Raw genomic sequence first — 18,298 nt, forward strand, 5'->3', positions numbered from 1 at the left:
CGAGTCAAAGATTAGACGGAAACGCGTGTGACTGACTGGAGCAAACAACGGTCAATTTACCATGAAATACAATGAGAGCGAGGCTATTAAAGGCTGCGTGGAAGACGGGGCACATTCAGGAAATCCAAAGAGAAGATCGTAAACACAAAATCCGTGGAAACATTGACCCAACGTCAGAAACCAAAATACCTTTACATGCCGAGTTTACTTGCAAGCAGGATGCGTCGTTAATTGACTTTAACGGCTACATTCGCGGCTGAGAGTCACTGACCCGACGACGCTGTTAACGGATATGCGAAAAATCACGTGTTCCTGGGATGCGTTGTAGCCGTTTTCATTTCCGGACGAACGCGTTCGAAGCACGCGTACCGACTTCGTTCCGGAACCGTCGTTTCCACGAGACTTCTGCTTGTAATTTTCTCCCATTACGTTTACGGCTGAACGATGTAGCAATTTCCAATAATAGATGGACGTTAATGTAGCTTATTTAGCAGAAACGTCTATCATCTTATTCGCTTTTTTATCGTTCTAATTGTTAGTACTATGATAGCCGCGTTCGGACGAAATCGATATTCGATACTCGACATTTCCGCAAACGCGTTTCGTTTGGACAGAGAGTATCGTCACGGTAGGTGTGCAGTTCCAGTTAGAGGAAATGCACGCAATCTGTTGCGAAACGGTTTGCTGCACAGCGACAAGCCCACGAGCAACGCCCAATCGAAATCCAATGCAGAATCGCAGGAAACTAGATGCCTAAGATTAATCAACAATCGCTATTATCCAGTCTAATCAATATTTATGGACCCTTTCAAAAGTCCACAGCCATCAAATCTACCCGACGACAAAGGAGAAAAGAGATCTAATTTAGACGCCCAAGTATATTTGCCATCGACGAGAAAGATCGTAATTATTTAGCAGTCGTACACGCAACAAGCTCGTATTTTTAAAACGTGTTAATTCGTTTTCTTAATTCGTGCTTTTCTCCGGCGAAAATCAATACGCGATCGAACGTGCTGGAATCACGTTTGCACGGCGAATTAGCATGATCTGTGGGTTCGATTTCGTCCTCGTGGTCTTTGCGCGGTTCGTAATGCAATCCGGCCGCGTTTGCGTGGCTGCACTTCCGGTTAGAAGCCGCGCGTTTCGATCGCTCTTTCAATTTCCGTATCGGAAGCGACGGTAGCTCGAAACCAGTCGCATCAACTTCCGAACGATTCCCTGCCGGTCAACGAGACAATCAAAATGCAAGAACTCGAGTAGATTATTTTAAACGATTTTCGAGATTTCAACGCTCTATCTAATACGTTACAATATTTGAATTTTTCACTAATCGTGGCAGCATTTTGAAAGATATTACATATCGATTAAATTGGTGGAATATGCGTATAAGTATGCGACATAAATTGCATTCGAACTCTCTCTCGGTTAAATTGGTATTCTCGCGGTTACCGCCGGTCGAAAAACAAAGGACATTTGCGAAAGATGGTAGCATTCTGAATTACGACCCAGACAACCTAACGTGTACAGCAGGGTGTACAGGAATAGCATCGCGGATCAGAATTTCCACGGTGAAGATCGTAAACGGTTACTCGGATGATGGATCATACACGTGGATTGCACAGACTACCGTGGATGATGGATCATACGCGTTGCTCGTTTCGATCCTTTTCCTGTGGATTCTTTCCCGACAGCTGCCGCGATCCTGGAGACTCTTCAACGACACTCGTTTCACCGGTATTGTGTTCTAACGTTTCAACATTTTCACGGTTTAATTCCTTTCTAATTAGACCACGAATACGATGATCATGGAATCTATGACTTTATATCTCTGTATTATAGAATGCGCACGGTTTGTGATGTTACATAAAAATTTAGCTACATTTCCGAAAGTACTCCTTCCTATTAGCACGATTATCGTAGTTGACACCTAATAGAATTTACAAGATTAATGATTCCTCAAGGTACTTAGAAAAGTCGAAACAGGAAAATGAAACGATACGAATAATTACGATTATGGAGCGAAAAGAAAATGCGAAACAAAAACAAACAGAAGGTATAATTAAATCCGTACCGCATTGGGAATGAAAGATTTACAGCTCGACTCCAATTACTTGTTACATTATTCTCTGGCGCGCGTGTAGGCTGAAGTTCATGATATACGAGCATCAAATACATTTCGCCATCAATAACCTGGCGCGATAAAAACGATAACCTACGGACAATTTTCAATCACCATTTCCATCCGCGTACTAGCAAATCTACGTAACGAAAAACTGTACAAAATGGTGAATTTTTCCGTTTTCTCGGTTCGAGCGAAGGTTTGGAACGCCTTTGAAATTTCTTTCGTTTCGACCAGAAGCAAGGGACGGTTTAATGACTTTGAAATTAAGGGTGAACCCTACGGAAGGGACAACCGTTACCAGCGGTTACTTACACCTGTTCCACGGCTAGGCTGCATTCGAAGTCATTGTGCCTTTTACGAGCCATTGACAACCTGACCGTTTCTCGACACTCGTCCTTTCCTCGATTTCTTACCGCCTCGACCATCATAAATCTGCTGGTTTTTGGACAGGTTGAAGAATATGGAACGCTCGTAAATTCTACTGGCTCGTCTATAAATTATCGCGGTCAATCATCAACTTATCGATCGATTGATCACATTCCGTCTCGCGCCTTCTGATACCATTAAGACAATAACGATTTATCGATATACTCATAATACTCGTTACGGGTTGAGTCATCGAATACGTCGAAAAGTGTACAGTTATAAATATGAAACGGAAATTTATAAATTTAATTTATATACAGCCGCGTAGCGAAAAGAAACTTCCAGAAGTTCTCGGTGAACTCGTCGGTTCTCGTTCCGCTAATTTATCGCGAGTAAAACAGTAGAGGCATCGTTGTTTGATCGAAATTAATCGAAAGGAAAAATAAATTACAAGTTTCGGGACACGATCGATGGGCACCGTGCTCTCGATTATACTGAGGGTGTCCAAGAAGTGCCAGCAATTAACTGCAGCACTGATCGTGTATCTTATCGGTGAATTAAAAAATTTCTTCATAGACTGGAATATAATATTTAGAACTGTTAAAAACTATATTGTCCTGCAATAACTTCGTGCAACCGATTCGACAAAATCGATCGGACACTGCATCGATATATCTATTCTCAGAATAAATGATTCAAACAATTCGTGTTCTCTGAAAAAGACTTTTTGGACGAACATAACTCAGTTCCGGAATTTGGAGCCAAATGCGAGACGAGAGTTTACGTCTCCAAATGTGTCGAGTATAATACTCGACGACGTAATACAAGCACTTTATATTCTAATTTTGCTAGACACTTAAGAGTCGAAAGATAATTGTAACTTTCGGGACACCGCGTGTATGAAAGCGCAGTTGTGCTCCCTGCCAAAATTTATTCTCTTTCCCTTGTCCAGAGAGAAAGAAAGAAGAAAAAAAAAGAAAACGAACACCAGACGCCAGATTCGAAGGCGTGGAATGCCAAGTAGTACTCGAGAGAGCACGAAACCGAACGAGCACGCGTGTTCAGCAGCTCGGTCTGACGCACGAGAAGCGACCGTGAACAGAAACCAGACACGCGTGTAACGTTAAACCGGGCCATCGATGGAAAAAGTACAAAAAACAAAGGGAAATATCGAACGTCGCGACTTACAACGCGATGGATTTTTTTAATGACAGATAAAATCACCAATTCGTAAATGTACCAGGACCCCATAGGACCTAATTCCATTTCGAAAGCTCGTTAATCGGATCTACGGATTACATTTTCATTCTGTATAGTACAGAAGGAACAACTAACTTGTCAGGGAACTACATTTAGAACAGCTGAATTGTTCCTATAATTTGAGAAACCATTTGTAAGGAGCAATTGTAACCTATATTTAGTCGTCATTCGAATGAAGCCTATGAAAGAAGCACTTAAGCTAGAAGTGTAAAGTAAGTGGTCTAGAAGTGTAAAAGTAGAGAAAATTTGAATCTGGAAAGGATCTAATTGCCATGCACTTTAATCAGCTTATAAGAATTCCATAAGTGTCAGACGAGAGTCTGATTTGTGGAAATCTCTAGGAACAGACAGGAAAATTTGGCCAATTGGTCAAAATGGTTTTAGTGGAAAAAGTGCGTACCAGAAACGCGACAAGATTTCTTATTACGGAGCATTTAAGTAATGAGCCGGCACTTAGCAGCGTCGCTTCTCTTTCATTCTCCGGGCTCTGTGATCGTCGCAGCAGCTCTCCTATCTCTTCAAAGATGCTTGCTTTTTTCCTCTGGTTCCTAGAGAAACGCCCAGTCGTCTAGTGACAATGACCGACCAGGCCTACCATTAAGCTCGGTGCTTTCTTTCGAAGCACGTCTAGCACACCTGAGGGCTCCTTTTCCCGTCTAACAATGCCACTTTGTAGAATGGAGTTACCTTTAGCTGGACCATCTTCGTCATCAGGCTCAGACGTCTTCTCAACTTCCGCCGGAACTATCTATCTTCTAACTCTTTCTGTCGCGTCTGTTACGTAACAAATTCCGAATGGCGTAATTTGTGCTACAAAATGTCGCGCTGAGAAAAATTCCGAAACTTTTAGTTACCAAGATATCCATATCCTTATATTCCTAGACTCTCCCATTCTCTAATTCTCCAATTCCATTTCCCACAGTTCTCAGAGAAAATAAGAGAGTACATCTTTGAAACAATGATCGAAGTTCCATTTATTTGAGAACAATAGGCAAGTGTTGATAACAACGAGTATCGAACATAGGCGACATTTTTAACGCGTCGTTATCACGACGCCTCTAGGATGGAAAACTGTGTCTACAAAACGGTCGTGTACCCAAGAGATACGGTGGACGATTAAAATTGCAGGCTCACCGTCGCGATTCTTTTTCTACGATGGTTACTCGTCTCGCTCCCGGCTTTCTAGACAATCCAACGTTCTGCTTCCTAGATCTTTGAATTGCAATCTCTTCGCTGAAAGTTTACCGAATGGTAGTATAGTATTTTACATGAACGAACCGGCGAAATATTGCTATTGTATTATTAGTTCTCTTTTTTTCATTTTCTCGAGAGTGAAGACACGATGTCACTTTGGCCCGCTTCAGAAATTAAAATTTTATGGAAATAGAAATAAATGAGAAGTTCACGATGTCAAAGATATTTGCAATTCACTATGAGGAATCAAAGTTTGAAAAGAATAAAGATTCCACGCGACAAGTTTTGAGCGTTCGGAAAATGCTAGTGTAGAAAGAAGAATTCGAAGAGGGTGGTCGTTTAAAGGGGTCCAGTATCACTGTGCAACGATTTTTTCCCCGAAACCGTTAAATTCCTCAGATAGGCAACGAAAATGAAAATCGTGTAGCGAGCCGATGGAAAACTGTAACCTTCGATGCAAAAAAGAGATAAAGGAGGATTTATTTGTTATCCTAAAGATACCATGAAAATTTGCTCCGACTATTTTTCTCCGTGGATCTGAGTTCCTCGGAAAAATACATTTCCTCGAACAGATTCGAAATAATGCAAGGCATCTTGAACGCGTTAAAAATATATCTAGAACGTTGCAATCGGGCTTCAAAAGGTTTCTTATTGTTTCGAAGTTACTGTTCGAAGAAATTGAACTTCAATTAAAATATTTGTGAGCAAAAGAGATTCTTCGTTTTAACATCTTATTCTATGCTAATTTTATTATCTGAAATCACTGTGTGCGACTTTAACTTCACAAAAGACACCTTCACTTTCTTCCATCCTCTATTATTTGCTTTTGAAACGAGGGTTACCAGTCTGTTTATACATTCAAATTGTAATTGTGCATCGCGCGATTACATTTCGAAACATTTTCTTGCATTCAGATTCGTTTTGCCAGTTATTCTCCTAGCGTCATAAAAGTCTGTAAGTTGTAAACTAATGCGTGGAACAATGCAAAGTGTTTTAACATTTGTCAGTTCAAATGCGTGCTTTACCTATACTTCTTGTAAATTTTTTTTCTCCATGGTCTGTCCCCTGTTCGTAATCCATTCGTTATCCGCGCTCCGTCCACTCCATGCTCTGTGATGTACAAAAAAGGAGAGACGTACGTTTCTCACGCGAATCAGTAGAGAACAGAAGGAGATTAAATATTAAATCGTCGGAATAACTCGTTTTCGCGATCTGTGTAATTCAACTGACGTTTCCATTCGTCGGTAATTACCGTTGAGGATGGTTACTTTGTTCGAAGGGTCACGAAAAAGCGATCACGAACCGATAAGAAAACGAAAGAAAGGAGCGGGTTCGATCGCATCGCGAACATTCTCTTGTTTTTAACGAGAGGTGTATTTTTTTTGTCCGTTGTTGAAGGTACGTCACGAAACGCGCGTATTGTATTATGATGGCGTGTTGCATTGGTAAAAACGGGACACGCGGGGATGTATGCACGCGCGTACAGGACGTGAATTTTTGCGTTTCGTCTTCTCGCGGCGTGAGAAGAAACACTAGACAACGTTCGCTGATATATCGCACGGGGATACAAGACACCACCGCGAAACCGGTGTGTTTCGAGGCACACGGATAGGGCACGCATGGATGACTGGGAACTCATTCCGGCACAAGGATAATCTTGATTGAGGACGTCGGCAACGATGCGAGATTATATAAATTAATGGTAATCGCTCTCTCGGGTATTCTTTTCCCTTTTTCTGGATATCCAGCTGAAAAACTTCGCTGCCACGTTACGCGATTCTTCTTTCTCTGTTTTCTCCGCTGTTCTTTCTACGTCCTCGCTAAGAACGCGCAGCTACCCGATATTTCAGGCTTGGATTCCTTGAAAAGACCCATGGGATGCATTCGGACGAATGTAACAATTCGGAAAATATCTCCGATTCCCAACCAAGCTCGCTCGACGATTCATAATCGACACATTCGATTAGTCGAGTATTCAAAAAGAACCGCAATCGAAAGTTCATAATAATTTCTGTCCGGGTAATTTTCGATAAAGTTATTTGTTGCAGCCGAACGAATACAGATTAAATTCGAATCGAAACGAGCGGCACGGAATCCCGCGAGCGACGTTGCGCACACAGGTACGCGCAGGCGGGTTTCTTTTAAATACGAGTCGCGCATTCGCGTAGTAGCATTCGACGTCCACCTGCAGCGCGGGACGCGCAAGCGTCGTACAGTCAAGTGGCTTCGATAAAAAAGCTAACGACCCGGTTAAGAGATTTTGTAACGACACACGGGGATCGAGAGGTCGCGGTCAGCATTATCGCGCGACGCTTTTCTCCAGTCGCCTCTGGCGTACCTTTTCTTATTGCGTTAATTAATTACGGATCTTAGTTGCCGGCGGTCCCATTAGAACTGAAAAATAATTGAACTGGATTCCAGCATGTCAAACTTCAGTCCACGAACCCGATACCGGTCCCAGTGTCCCTCTCCATTTTGCTTCGTTAATGCGTCAGGTGCGATTCAGCAACCGACGGGACAAACGTACCTATATAATACCTATAATCGATGAAACACGGCAAAATACAAACATTAATCCCTAAATAATCTCCTAGTATCGAAGATGTGATAAAATTTCGATCGTTAGTATTTGTCCATAATAATAGTTTGAAGGTGTCGCGCAAGTTGGCACAGGGACCCCAAGTACCTTAACGACGGCCCTGCACTCAGGGGTTAAAAAGAAGCGAACAACATACACGGCTACTCACCAGTGTCCCTGGTACGAAGTCTTGACGAGCTTGACGGTGAAGAGGAACTGTATAGCGCAGACGAGGAGACAGCATAAGTTGAGAGACAGAGCTAGGGCGCACAGCGCCAGAGTAACCTCGTATACGATCGTATACTCTTCCGGGCTGATCAGACTACTCGGCGTGACCGTTAGCGGCGAGATCTTCAGAAGGAAGATCAGGGAGAGTAGCGCCAGTAACAGGGACACTAGACACAGCAAACCGAGACTGGTGAGGGTCTCTTTGGCCCCAGCCTCGTGATCCTTGTGATTCCTGGACAAGGACGAGGACCAAGAGGCGTTCAAGGGTAACGCGATGGAACCACCGCCTCCAGTCAACTGACCGCTCAGGACCGTGGCTTGAAGAGCGGGCGCTGGCGAGGGTGTCGTTTGGCTAGGTAGCCTGGACAGTCTAGAAATGTCGAAACCACCGTTCACTTTGGGCCTGTTGTCCTGGTGCACCGGCGCGGCCGGCACCACCGTGTGTCCCAGAGCGTTCGACACGTTGTTGTTGTTGTTATTGTTCCCGCCAGCAACGGGGCTGACGCTGTTGACCGAATGCTTCGACGTGGACAAGGTGGACAGGTTGAGGGCGTGCGAGTGATTCAACCGTTGGGACAGATTGTTCACGCTCAGCTGAGAGTGGTTGAGGGGATGCCTGTGCGTGGACGAGGGCGTCGTCGCGGCCTGATGGACGCTACCCCTCTGCTGCGACGCCGGATGAACCACCGAGTCGTAGACGTCGACGCCGCGTCCACCGTTCCCGGACGGACGCACGCTTCCGCTTTGGTTGTAGTGATGATGTTGATCCTGTTGATGATGATGATGGTGGCCGCCGTGCAACGAGCCCGAGCTCGCCTGATACTCATTGTGGTGATGTCTGGAGCCCGCTGACGACGGTTGCCCCGTCAGGATATGCTTCAGCATTACTCGACGATGGGTTGCCGGGAGGAAGACTGGGCTTCTTCCTGCTCCTCTACATGGCCTCCTTTCCTTTCCTTTCCTTTCCTTTCCTCACTGGGATACTCTCGCTGCCACCTTGAGACGATTCGTCGTCAGCTGGTCCACGCGCTTTCGAGGAACGTCTCGCGGTAGGATCACGTTCCTGGGCTTAGGGAGTTGCTGCATGCCAGCTCCACCATGGCGACGCCACTCGTCGGCCAGCCTACATAGCCACCTCTTTCTACTTACACCGTTTGCGACCGTCTCGAGCGTAATTCTCTGCGAGCCAGCTTGCCAACAGTAGACATCATCGATGCAGGCATGATTAAACTCGAGTACGATCATAGGTAGCCCGGTGCGCGTCCGATACGAACCGGAGCAGGAAGTACCGTTTGGTCCTTCGACGTGCGATCGACGAGCTATCCTTCCAACAGGTTCGCGACTTTTGTCCCGTTGAATACCACTTGGTTCTCGGCAAAAACTCGACGACTCGCATCAGAGTGGCACCGGTACGCGGCTAATTACCGACCGATCTCTGACTGCTTCCTTCGAGTTCGTAGCGGCACTGGCCGGAAATTCTGCAGGAAACAGCATCGAGTGTACTCGTTTTCGGAAACGTTTCGTAGGCTGGTCCTTGGGATCCGCTCGCTGACAAGCGATCGTATCGAAGGCTCCCAGGTGGTCACTGCTGAACCGAACTCGACCGGATTCGACTCGTAGCTTGTTCACGAGTCACGCTGCTCGAGGAGGATCGCGACGAAAGAAGCGCAGGAAACATTGTTGGCGTGAGCATGATTAGATCCGGTTCGCTCGATGACCTTGCCAATGAGAATAGCGGTTCGTTAAGGCGGTTGCAGCCTTGGTCTGCTTCTCTGTCGATTTCCAGCTAACTCGTCAGCCGGCATGGCTTCCGAGATGCTCCTTCTGGAACAGGTCGAAGGAAATAATTAATGGACACCGTGTACCCGCGTCGATTCATCTAGCGTTGAGAGCCTCAACCGTAAAAAAGAACTATAAACGCTCGGGGTATAATCTATTCCTTCCTTCGCGTCCTAACGTCCTAACGTCCAATCTCCGCTCTATCATCGCGACCGAGGATTCTCCTAAGCTCTTATGTCCCAGTCTATCCGGCGAATTAGGATCGATAGACTACCGGTTAAAGTCGAATCGAGAAGAATAGATCGTTGCAATCAAATTTTTCGTGTACTTTGATATCGACCGATACGATGGATCGTCGTTTGAGATAGTCGCAGCGATTACCCTCTTGATAGAATGCACGACGTTAATACTAATCTAAAGTTACAGTTATGGGATAACAAATTACTTGTCTAAGGAAGAGTCTGTATCGCGGATTAACGTAAATGCAAAATTTATCTACTTAATAACTTGGTGTCGTAGATAACGATGTAAAGTAATTGCAACATATTTGTTGCAACGCATAATCGCTTGTAGATTAACTCGTAATTAAAATTATATTAAGGATCGTGGTTTGAAAATGTGCATAAAGATACTCGTACTCGCGGATTTATCAAATAACGACTAAGCAAATTACGCAGTTAGGTAGCCGAGGATAGAGTTACGCCACAGTTGCTCGGTCGAATTAAAGTATCACAGGAATACGGAGACTCGTTTACGGGTTAAGTTCCTCGAGTAGTCGGACTACTATATTTTCCGGTCGTTACCTTCTACATAATGGGACATTAAAGAGCCACCGACACTACGTTGCAATTTTTTCTCAGCCGTTTATTATCAAATTATCCAGCGAGTATTACTTGCAGGGCGGAATCGTAACGATTCGTGTCTCCTGTCATTGTGCTAAGGTACGTGGACAAATCTGCCTTTGTCCTCTAATTATTGCTTACGGAGGTCTTTAAATCGCCGCGAAATAAATTGCTGTTTGAATAACCGAACACAATTTTATCAACGAACGAAACGTAACTAGAATCAGATTTCATTTTTTATAGTAGAATCGAAGAGTGTACAGCACAGCGATAGAAACGAACGTTTTACGTGCTTTCTTCTATCGCTATATGGGTCACAGCAGTGAGCAATATTGATTTAGTAATAAATGAGTTTTATGCGCGCAACGTTACCGCTAGATCGATACACCATGCCTCTGTTTTAGAAAATTCTCTTACAATTTTAACAATACATACGTAGACACGAGTATTCGTAATCTCGTCCTCGGAATGTACGAATCTCGTCCTCGAATCCTGTTTGCTTAAAATTTTCGACTGATGTATCGTTTCGTGAATAAGTTGTTCAAAGATAAAATTCGAATAAATCACTTATCGACGCTTGGAGAATGTAATTATGCGAATTTCGAGAATTAAACAATCTGTCGAAGGGTTAAACGCTCGCGTTGGAGCCGCTCGCTTCGATACCGTTACGCTTGCTCGGTTGGAAGCTCGTAACGCTCGAGTTGAGACGCGTCTCGGTCGCCCGAGTCGGAAGATCGACGCTATTTTCTCGTCTAAGATCGATCAATGGAAAGCCTGCACGGAAGACAGGCAAATACCAATGAAATATTAATGTTCTCCACTACTCATCGCGAAATAGCCGGTCTATAACGGTATTCTATGTTCCCGAAGCTTCTGTTGCTCGTTTTTAAACAGACTTCCTTTGTATCAATGAAATTACGCGTCGCTCGCTCTGACATTTAACATTTCAATCCGACTTGAAACCGAGTGTGACAAAGAAAATGGCGAACTTTCACCGAATAGTAAATCAAAATTATTATACCTTTTCCGAGCTTGCCAAAGTCTATATTAGTGTGACTAAATTATGGCAAATTAACTGACTCGGGGAGTCGATTCGGTCATTTTTCGCCTTCGAGTATGCGCTACAGGTTTCTGAGGTCTAACTACGCTGCTCGGTGCATCTCAATTAAATTTCAGATTTATAGTTTAGGTACGTCGCGTATACGAGGGGAATTAATTACTGCGCTCTAAAATGTACGTACACGAATAATAACGTTGTTATTGGTTCCCTGTACACAGAAATTACAGTTATCAGTTGCAAGTATTCTCTAGCCGCGCCCCGTGTCCACTGGAAGGATCAACCAGTCCTATCGAACGAAAATCAAATTAATTGGACCGAAGCGAAAGTTAAAATAAGTGGTCATCGACCATCACGGTTTCCTCTATTCGAATTGTCCGGCTTGTCTCGTTAACGCGGCTCTCCGTTAACCAGAAGACACGCCATCATCGAGGCCAGCCTCGGTTTTGAATTTTCACGGGGTAACTTGACTCGATCCCGCGGATCTCTCCGCTTCCCCTCTCGACGATGTTCCAGATCACGTGGCAGAATCCTGAACCGCAGGATCGTCCGAGCAAGCAAAAAGAATAGCAGAAAAGAGAATCTACAACGAGGAGAGGCTGTTGTCAATAGCCAGACTTGACTCATAGAAACGGGTTCCGCTCGCATTCCGGACATCCACGAGAGCAGTCTGCTGGTCACGAAGCTTTCGTTCAACGAGGCAGAGGTGTGACCATCGATTATCGATTACTTATTGATATTTAATGATATATCCGTAACATCGTTAAGGAGTTACGCGCCATTCTGGAGGCCACGAAATGATAGGTGACGTTTTCCCGGAGGTATCAAAGTTTACCATGCGAATTATTTAAACAAACATTTGTACATTTACGAGTGGAATTTATACATTGTATGATACGATGCATTTGATTGTGATAAGATGAAATTTAGGAATTGTGAAAATCTATTCTCCTTTGTTAATTGGTTGACATAAAAAATCGATGCAGGCAATTGTTCACTCCAGTCAAAAATGTGAACGAAGCTTGCAAACTGTTTCTGATCTAATGAGTGCGGTCGCGTTTCTTGCAGTACCTTGTTAGGGCTCATCTTGCGGCGAGCGAACATTACAGGAAATGGTGGTAAAAGAACTTGAATGACTGAACCTTGTGCACACATGTACCTATGCACTTTCTCAGAGAACAATTTTTATTTTAAGACTTACAAGGTTGCGTAACCTTTTCAACAAAAAAGAAGATTTTCCGAGTAAAGGAAGATGTGTCGAGTACTTATTACTGTATACTTACATATTGCAAATATATTATAATATAATTTCTTATATTTGCGTATGCAGCCCGCGATTTCAGAGTCCGTTTTTTATTCGATAGACACGGGGAACACCTGTGAAAGTTTGGGCAGATCGACGCAACTGACGCGGATTTACCGGACGGATACAAGCTGACGAGGTTAAGATAAAGTGATCCACGGGTCGTTCTCGATTAACCCTTTGAGAGGTGATTTGGGATGTAGCGTAGGTTAGGTAATGGGGGCAGCAGAGGATTGGTAATCGCTTCGAGATGTTCCGAATGCAGCTCTCTAGTCTGTTTGCGATTAAAATGTTTCGGAAATGTTGCAAGTAATTACTGAAAGTTACAGCACGATAGATTACAGTGGTGCTTCGACGAACGAGAGATAGTAAACCTTTACACGATGTACAATTAGAGTCAATTTATAGGAAATGCAACTACTATAACTTGTTCAAATATCTTAAAAAAGTGAGGAGAATTAAGAACGTTCCGTTATGAAACATCCACTCGATAGATGCGGGAATTCCAGAGCTCTCGATTCTTTCTAAACGAAGGCTTCGACTCCTCGATGTCGTTCAAACGATATTCAAAGGTGATTCTCGCTAACTCGTTCGAAACCAGGAAGAGCATAGACATCGGATGCACCGGTATGACTAGCCACGGGTATACCCGTAGCGAAAAAGGAAACCTGTTTCTGTTAAAGGTTTTGTGAATCATCCCAATAAATTTCGACCAAAATATTGAACGGCATCGCGGCTCGTATAATTCGAAGAAGAAGAACGACGAGTTCGTGAAACGACCGGGATCGACTTGATTTACCGATTGACTTCCAATCGTTCAACGTTACAAGAACCTCGCTCGTCTTTCATTCCGTGTTCAGTTACCTAGCAGCGCACCTTCGAGATCTCCGGTTAAAGAGAACATTTCGTAAGAATCATCGATTTCGTAAGAATCATCGCGAGCATAATCACGAGAGCATCGGGGACCTCTCTACCGAACGAATCAACACGGCGAAGATCGTAGATTACATTCTTTCGTTACTTCTCGAAACGGTATAACTCTCTTTCCAGATATAGCGGCGTAGTAAAATGAAGAGACACGAATTCGATCGTCAAAATACTAGTTTTAGGAAGAGAAAATTTTATTATACATCGTTAAGTTTCTAAGTTAACTTTTAAATTTCGAAGATCGGAGAAGTTAATCGTTACAGATTGACGGTCGCAAGTTGTTTGGCGCCTAATCTGGCCATCGTAGGCACCATAGTTTCTATGAAGCTATTTCGAGCGACCATTAAGATTAATCGATCATTAACACCGGCTCGATTGCTTCCTTCAATCAAGTTATACGGCGTCGGCTGGCTCGGATCGTTGAAAAGTTCAGTTGGCGAACAATGCGTCGTATTCGAGCGAGTGTGTACGCCGGCGTGATTTATGCCGGTTCCTGGGCCACACATCCACCGCTTGGAATTAAATTACTTTCACGTGGGGTGTGGGAGGATGGGGCATCTACCTTTGTGAAATCGATGCGATCTTTTAAGAGGCGTAATCTTATTATTAACAATATGTACCGGACGTCCGTTTCATTAAGCCCCCATTCGGACAATGCCGGGCTCTGATGACCCTATTCGTTCTTAACATCGAATAATTAAGAATAATTAATGGCGGGAGATAATTGATTCGTCGAGCAGTAATAGTCGAAAAACCACGTTTCGAGATATTTCAGAAGATAGCTTTTTGTGTGTCACCGATCTTTTAGCACTGTTTCTACTTAAAAACGGTTAACTATGCTAATTCGCATGAATATTTATGCAGTCTCGAACATGGTTAAACCATACATGGTTAAACGATAATGGAGATTTAATAGTCGAAGTGAAAAGATTGAGCTTCCACTATTCTTGAGCTGGAGATCGATGGAGACAGCCCGTACGTTCCTAAAATAACGATACGACTCGATCGAGAAAATGGTGATCACTTAGATCCGACGACTACCAATGACTCTTACTTTGATATTCAAACATTCCGTGGAGCACGGTCTTACTCACCTAATTATGAACAGATAACACGTAGTAAATCTTGCGAATACTCGGGCAATAACACAGTCACCTATGGCTCACTATCTTTTATCAACATTTCACGAAACGTTAAGAACGGTCTCATTATCTCCGTCTCGCGATACGTAGTACCCGCATGAGGGAAAATAAGAAAAAGAGGGACGAACGCGACGGAAACCGGAGTATCGGGCAGTGAATTTGTAAAATTGGATGAAACTCGGATAGGACTTCACTCGCCATCGAAGAAACCCTTCGTACACAATAATCCCGTAATAATTTTAGCAACCGTCTCTGTTCAGAAAAGCTGCTCCCGTGTAACTCGAGCTGCTCTTTCTCGATTTCCTTTGACACCGCGCCGGAATAATGCGAACTTGTCGATAAATTATATAATACGATAAAAAACCGATTGAACGGGTGTTTGTAAACAAATAAACGCGATTTTCCACGGTAAGAAAGTATACGGAAGTATGATAGGAACGAGCTGTTACGAAACAACTAGATAGTGAAATTTTTTATCTCGAATGTCTTAAATAGCTTATGCTGTTCGAATCGTTCCGCCCGAGGGAAGTACACGTTTCAAAGATGGTAATAACACGTTTCGTTTCAAGGTCGTGGCTCTATGGTATCCCGAAGAGCTGGCGAGTCGAAAAAAATCTTTGGTAACGTGGGGAATTCGCTGTTTGTAAGCAGAGATTCGATCCGAACACGGGATACTTTATATGTACTTCGACGCAACGCACTAATTAACCAACGCATCCTTCAATTTAACCGATAACGATTCTGATCGAATCGAGAAAGTTAATAACTTTTTACGACCGAGGCAAATTTATGTTATAAAATTTATTGAAATTGAAAAAGTTCAAATTAAAGAAATTATAAGAAAATTACAACGAAATTAAAACGAGTCTGTCAGTTATTTTCTATTCTGTATCCCCTTTATAAGAAGCCTGAGAAACACTTTGTACCCTAAGGCTTCGGTTTACCCGCATGACATTTGTTTGAATCGTCATTTCGTGGATCATTTATCATTCGGTCAGCACCTGCTGCCCGATTAAGAAACGATATCACCTCCGTTTTATGCTTTGTATACCTTTCAAATGCTGGTACGTCCAAAAACTACCACTACCTTTTTTTATTTCTCTCATGATCCATTCTAATCTAACCATATATCTTCAACTATTTGTCTTCAAATAAATGTGTCGAGGTATTATTTTGCATACAAGCTTCAAATGTTTCAAAGACTCAATTTGTATAGAAACAAAAGTGATCGAACCCTAAAGAGGTTTTCACCGAAACAAAACTGGTGTCTGTGTTTATTTCGGAATAAAATTTATTTGAAACTTTATTATAGTTCGGGAGATCATTTTATGGATACTTAATACAAGAGATAATAGAACACGACGAACTAGGTAGGTGTTAATTCCACGATATAAGCTCGCAACCGCTTCGGTGCTTTGATCGGAAACACTGACTGCTTTCATCATCATCTTCGTCAGATTCACTTGATAACGGTACCGATAACATTCCAATACGTCCAGCTATCCTGTCACCATATGACTCTCAATAAGATGCTCGAGACTTTCACGGCCAGGATTTACTACCACTCCAGGCTTCCGGGTGTAAGGCTCTGTCGTTTATGAATACTATCCTGACGTTTCGCCAACATTGCAGCTTCATTAGAACCCGATGCACACTAGTCGTTGACTGAAAACTCGCCGGCTAAAAAATCTACGTCATGAAACCTACACATTTTTCGCGGCGAAAGGAATCGAAATGTCCTTTACTGTTTAGCAATCGAAAGGTTCGTTTTCGAGATGCAGCCGATTAAAGATCCACTTCCGGGGTGCCATATACGAACACCAGCTAGGTATTAGCTAATTGTATGACGCGAAGGAGTCGAATTTACCGTTTTGCTATACAAGTTCAAAATTGAGTACTCGAGTTTCGATTGTTAATTTTTAATTTTGATCAGCTGATCGACACGAGCGAAAGGTTTTCTTGTACCTGAAGCTAAGGATAGCAAATTTGTAAAGAATTTTTACTTGGGAAATCTGTCATTTTCACGGTGCGTGTCTCTTTCAGGACACCTTGTACATCGAATCGTTAACCAGGAACACTTTAATAGAATATTTTTAAAAATTCCAGTAATGAGAAACGCGAGAATGCTAGAGATACTGCGACAGAGATATATGGGTACGGTATAATTCACGATGCAACTAGGAGGAACATGATTCATCTAAGAATAAAGTTAGTAGGAGGTTGTTTTGAATCGCATAAAAGATACAATTCTATCTTCGAGGTTTAAAATGCCGATTGGTGCTCTATCGTTTGTGAGTCTGATTTCGAGAACACACTTATAACAGGGCAACGATAAAAATACCCTATGATTTGATAATGTGTCACGGTTGTTATCAATTTTACGTTATCAACCTTCACTCTGTCTATTTTATCACGTGCTACCTCACACGGTGATAAAGATATACAAATATAAGATGCTCAGAAGATCTCATTGGAAGGAAGTCTTTTGGAAAATGTAACTGTCCAAAGTTATTAGATATCCCAACCAATTCTTCCTTTTGACCGGTGTATATAAATAAATAAATCTTAATTCGTATCGCTGTCGAAGATGAAAGTTTTACAAAGTCGACGCAACCTGGAAAGTTCACACCAGCGAGGGAAAAGCGTATTCGGTCGAAGCAGCTGGCTTCCGGATTTTCCACGTAGCTAATGGGACAGCTGGAGGTATTCAACAACGACGCCAGATCAACGGCAAGGTCAATGATTTTCCGAGCAGACCGATGAACTTGCGCCTCACTCGCACCATCGTGCACCAACAGAGGCACCGTGAGAGAGGAAGAGAGAGAAAGAAAGAGAAAAAGAAAGAGAAGAGGCAAGGTCGTTGCCTAGATAACAGTTGCAAGGTACAGTTGGCTCGCATGCTTGGAACTATGCGACCAGACGCGATCATGGAAGAAGGGAAAAGGGTCCTGAGAGAGTTCCTGCACGATATAAATTATCCTTCGCTCTTTGGTTAGATAGAGGCATGCTTAGGCCCCGTCCGTGCTATCGATCCGCTCACGGTCCGTTCGATCGAATAATGCTTCGGTTCCGATCGAAACAATAGAATGATATTTGATCGAATCGAGGGTAGATCGTGAGCGGATCGATAGTGTCGATTGTAGAATGTAGCCAGTGAATCGGAGAATCGTTCACAGAGTAAAGAATAGAAATTAACGTTTAATCGAGAACGGACTGCCAGCGGATCGACAGCGCTGATTGTACGCGTTCGATTGAAAAGTTACTCGCAGTGTAAACAATGGTACGATATTTAATCGAGTCGATAATGGATCGCGAGCGGACCGTAAGCGGACTGGGTCCCGTAGGTCGCTCTTACGGAACAACTTGGAGAAAACTTGCGCTCGAGAAAGGATGTTAAAGGGAAAAACGCGGTTGATAACTCGTCTACGAGTTTTACCGTTGGGTAACAGGATATTACGTGTTAATCCGCCCACGCGAGTGTCGTCTGTACGGATAACCAT

General features: G+C 43.3%; 2 protein-coding genes across 10 annotated transcripts in view; one reads left to right on the forward strand and one right to left on the reverse strand.

Annotated features, from left to right (window-relative positions):
• Nucleotides 1-18,298, forward strand: part of Fdx2 (Adrenodoxin-like protein 2, mitochondrial Ferredoxin 2) — a 77,169-nt gene that overhangs the window by 9,887 nt on the left and 48,984 nt on the right. The window lies entirely within an intron of this gene.
• Nucleotides 1-18,298, reverse strand: part of LOC100876131 (uncharacterized) — a 33,672-nt gene that overhangs the window by 7,760 nt on the left and 7,614 nt on the right. For 5 of the 6 annotated variants that reach the window (XM_003703367.3, XM_076531495.1, XM_012285163.2 and 2 more), the window contains exon 2: nt 7,690-9,572. In XM_003703367.3, coding sequence (XP_003703415.1) covers nt 7,690-8,633 — 944 coding nt within the window. In that variant the 5' untranslated portion in view covers nt 8,634-9,572. Of the gene's footprint in view, nt 1-7,689; nt 9,573-14,750; nt 14,879-18,298 lie in introns of those variants that run through there. The other variant, XM_076531496.1, reaches the window with a different exon arrangement.

The sequence above is a fragment of the Megachile rotundata genome, chromosome 5 (genome assembly GCF_050947335.1).
Source record: "Megachile rotundata isolate GNS110a chromosome 5, iyMegRotu1, whole genome shotgun sequence".
Lineage (NCBI taxonomy): Eukaryota > Metazoa > Arthropoda > Insecta > Hymenoptera > Megachilidae > Megachile > Megachile rotundata.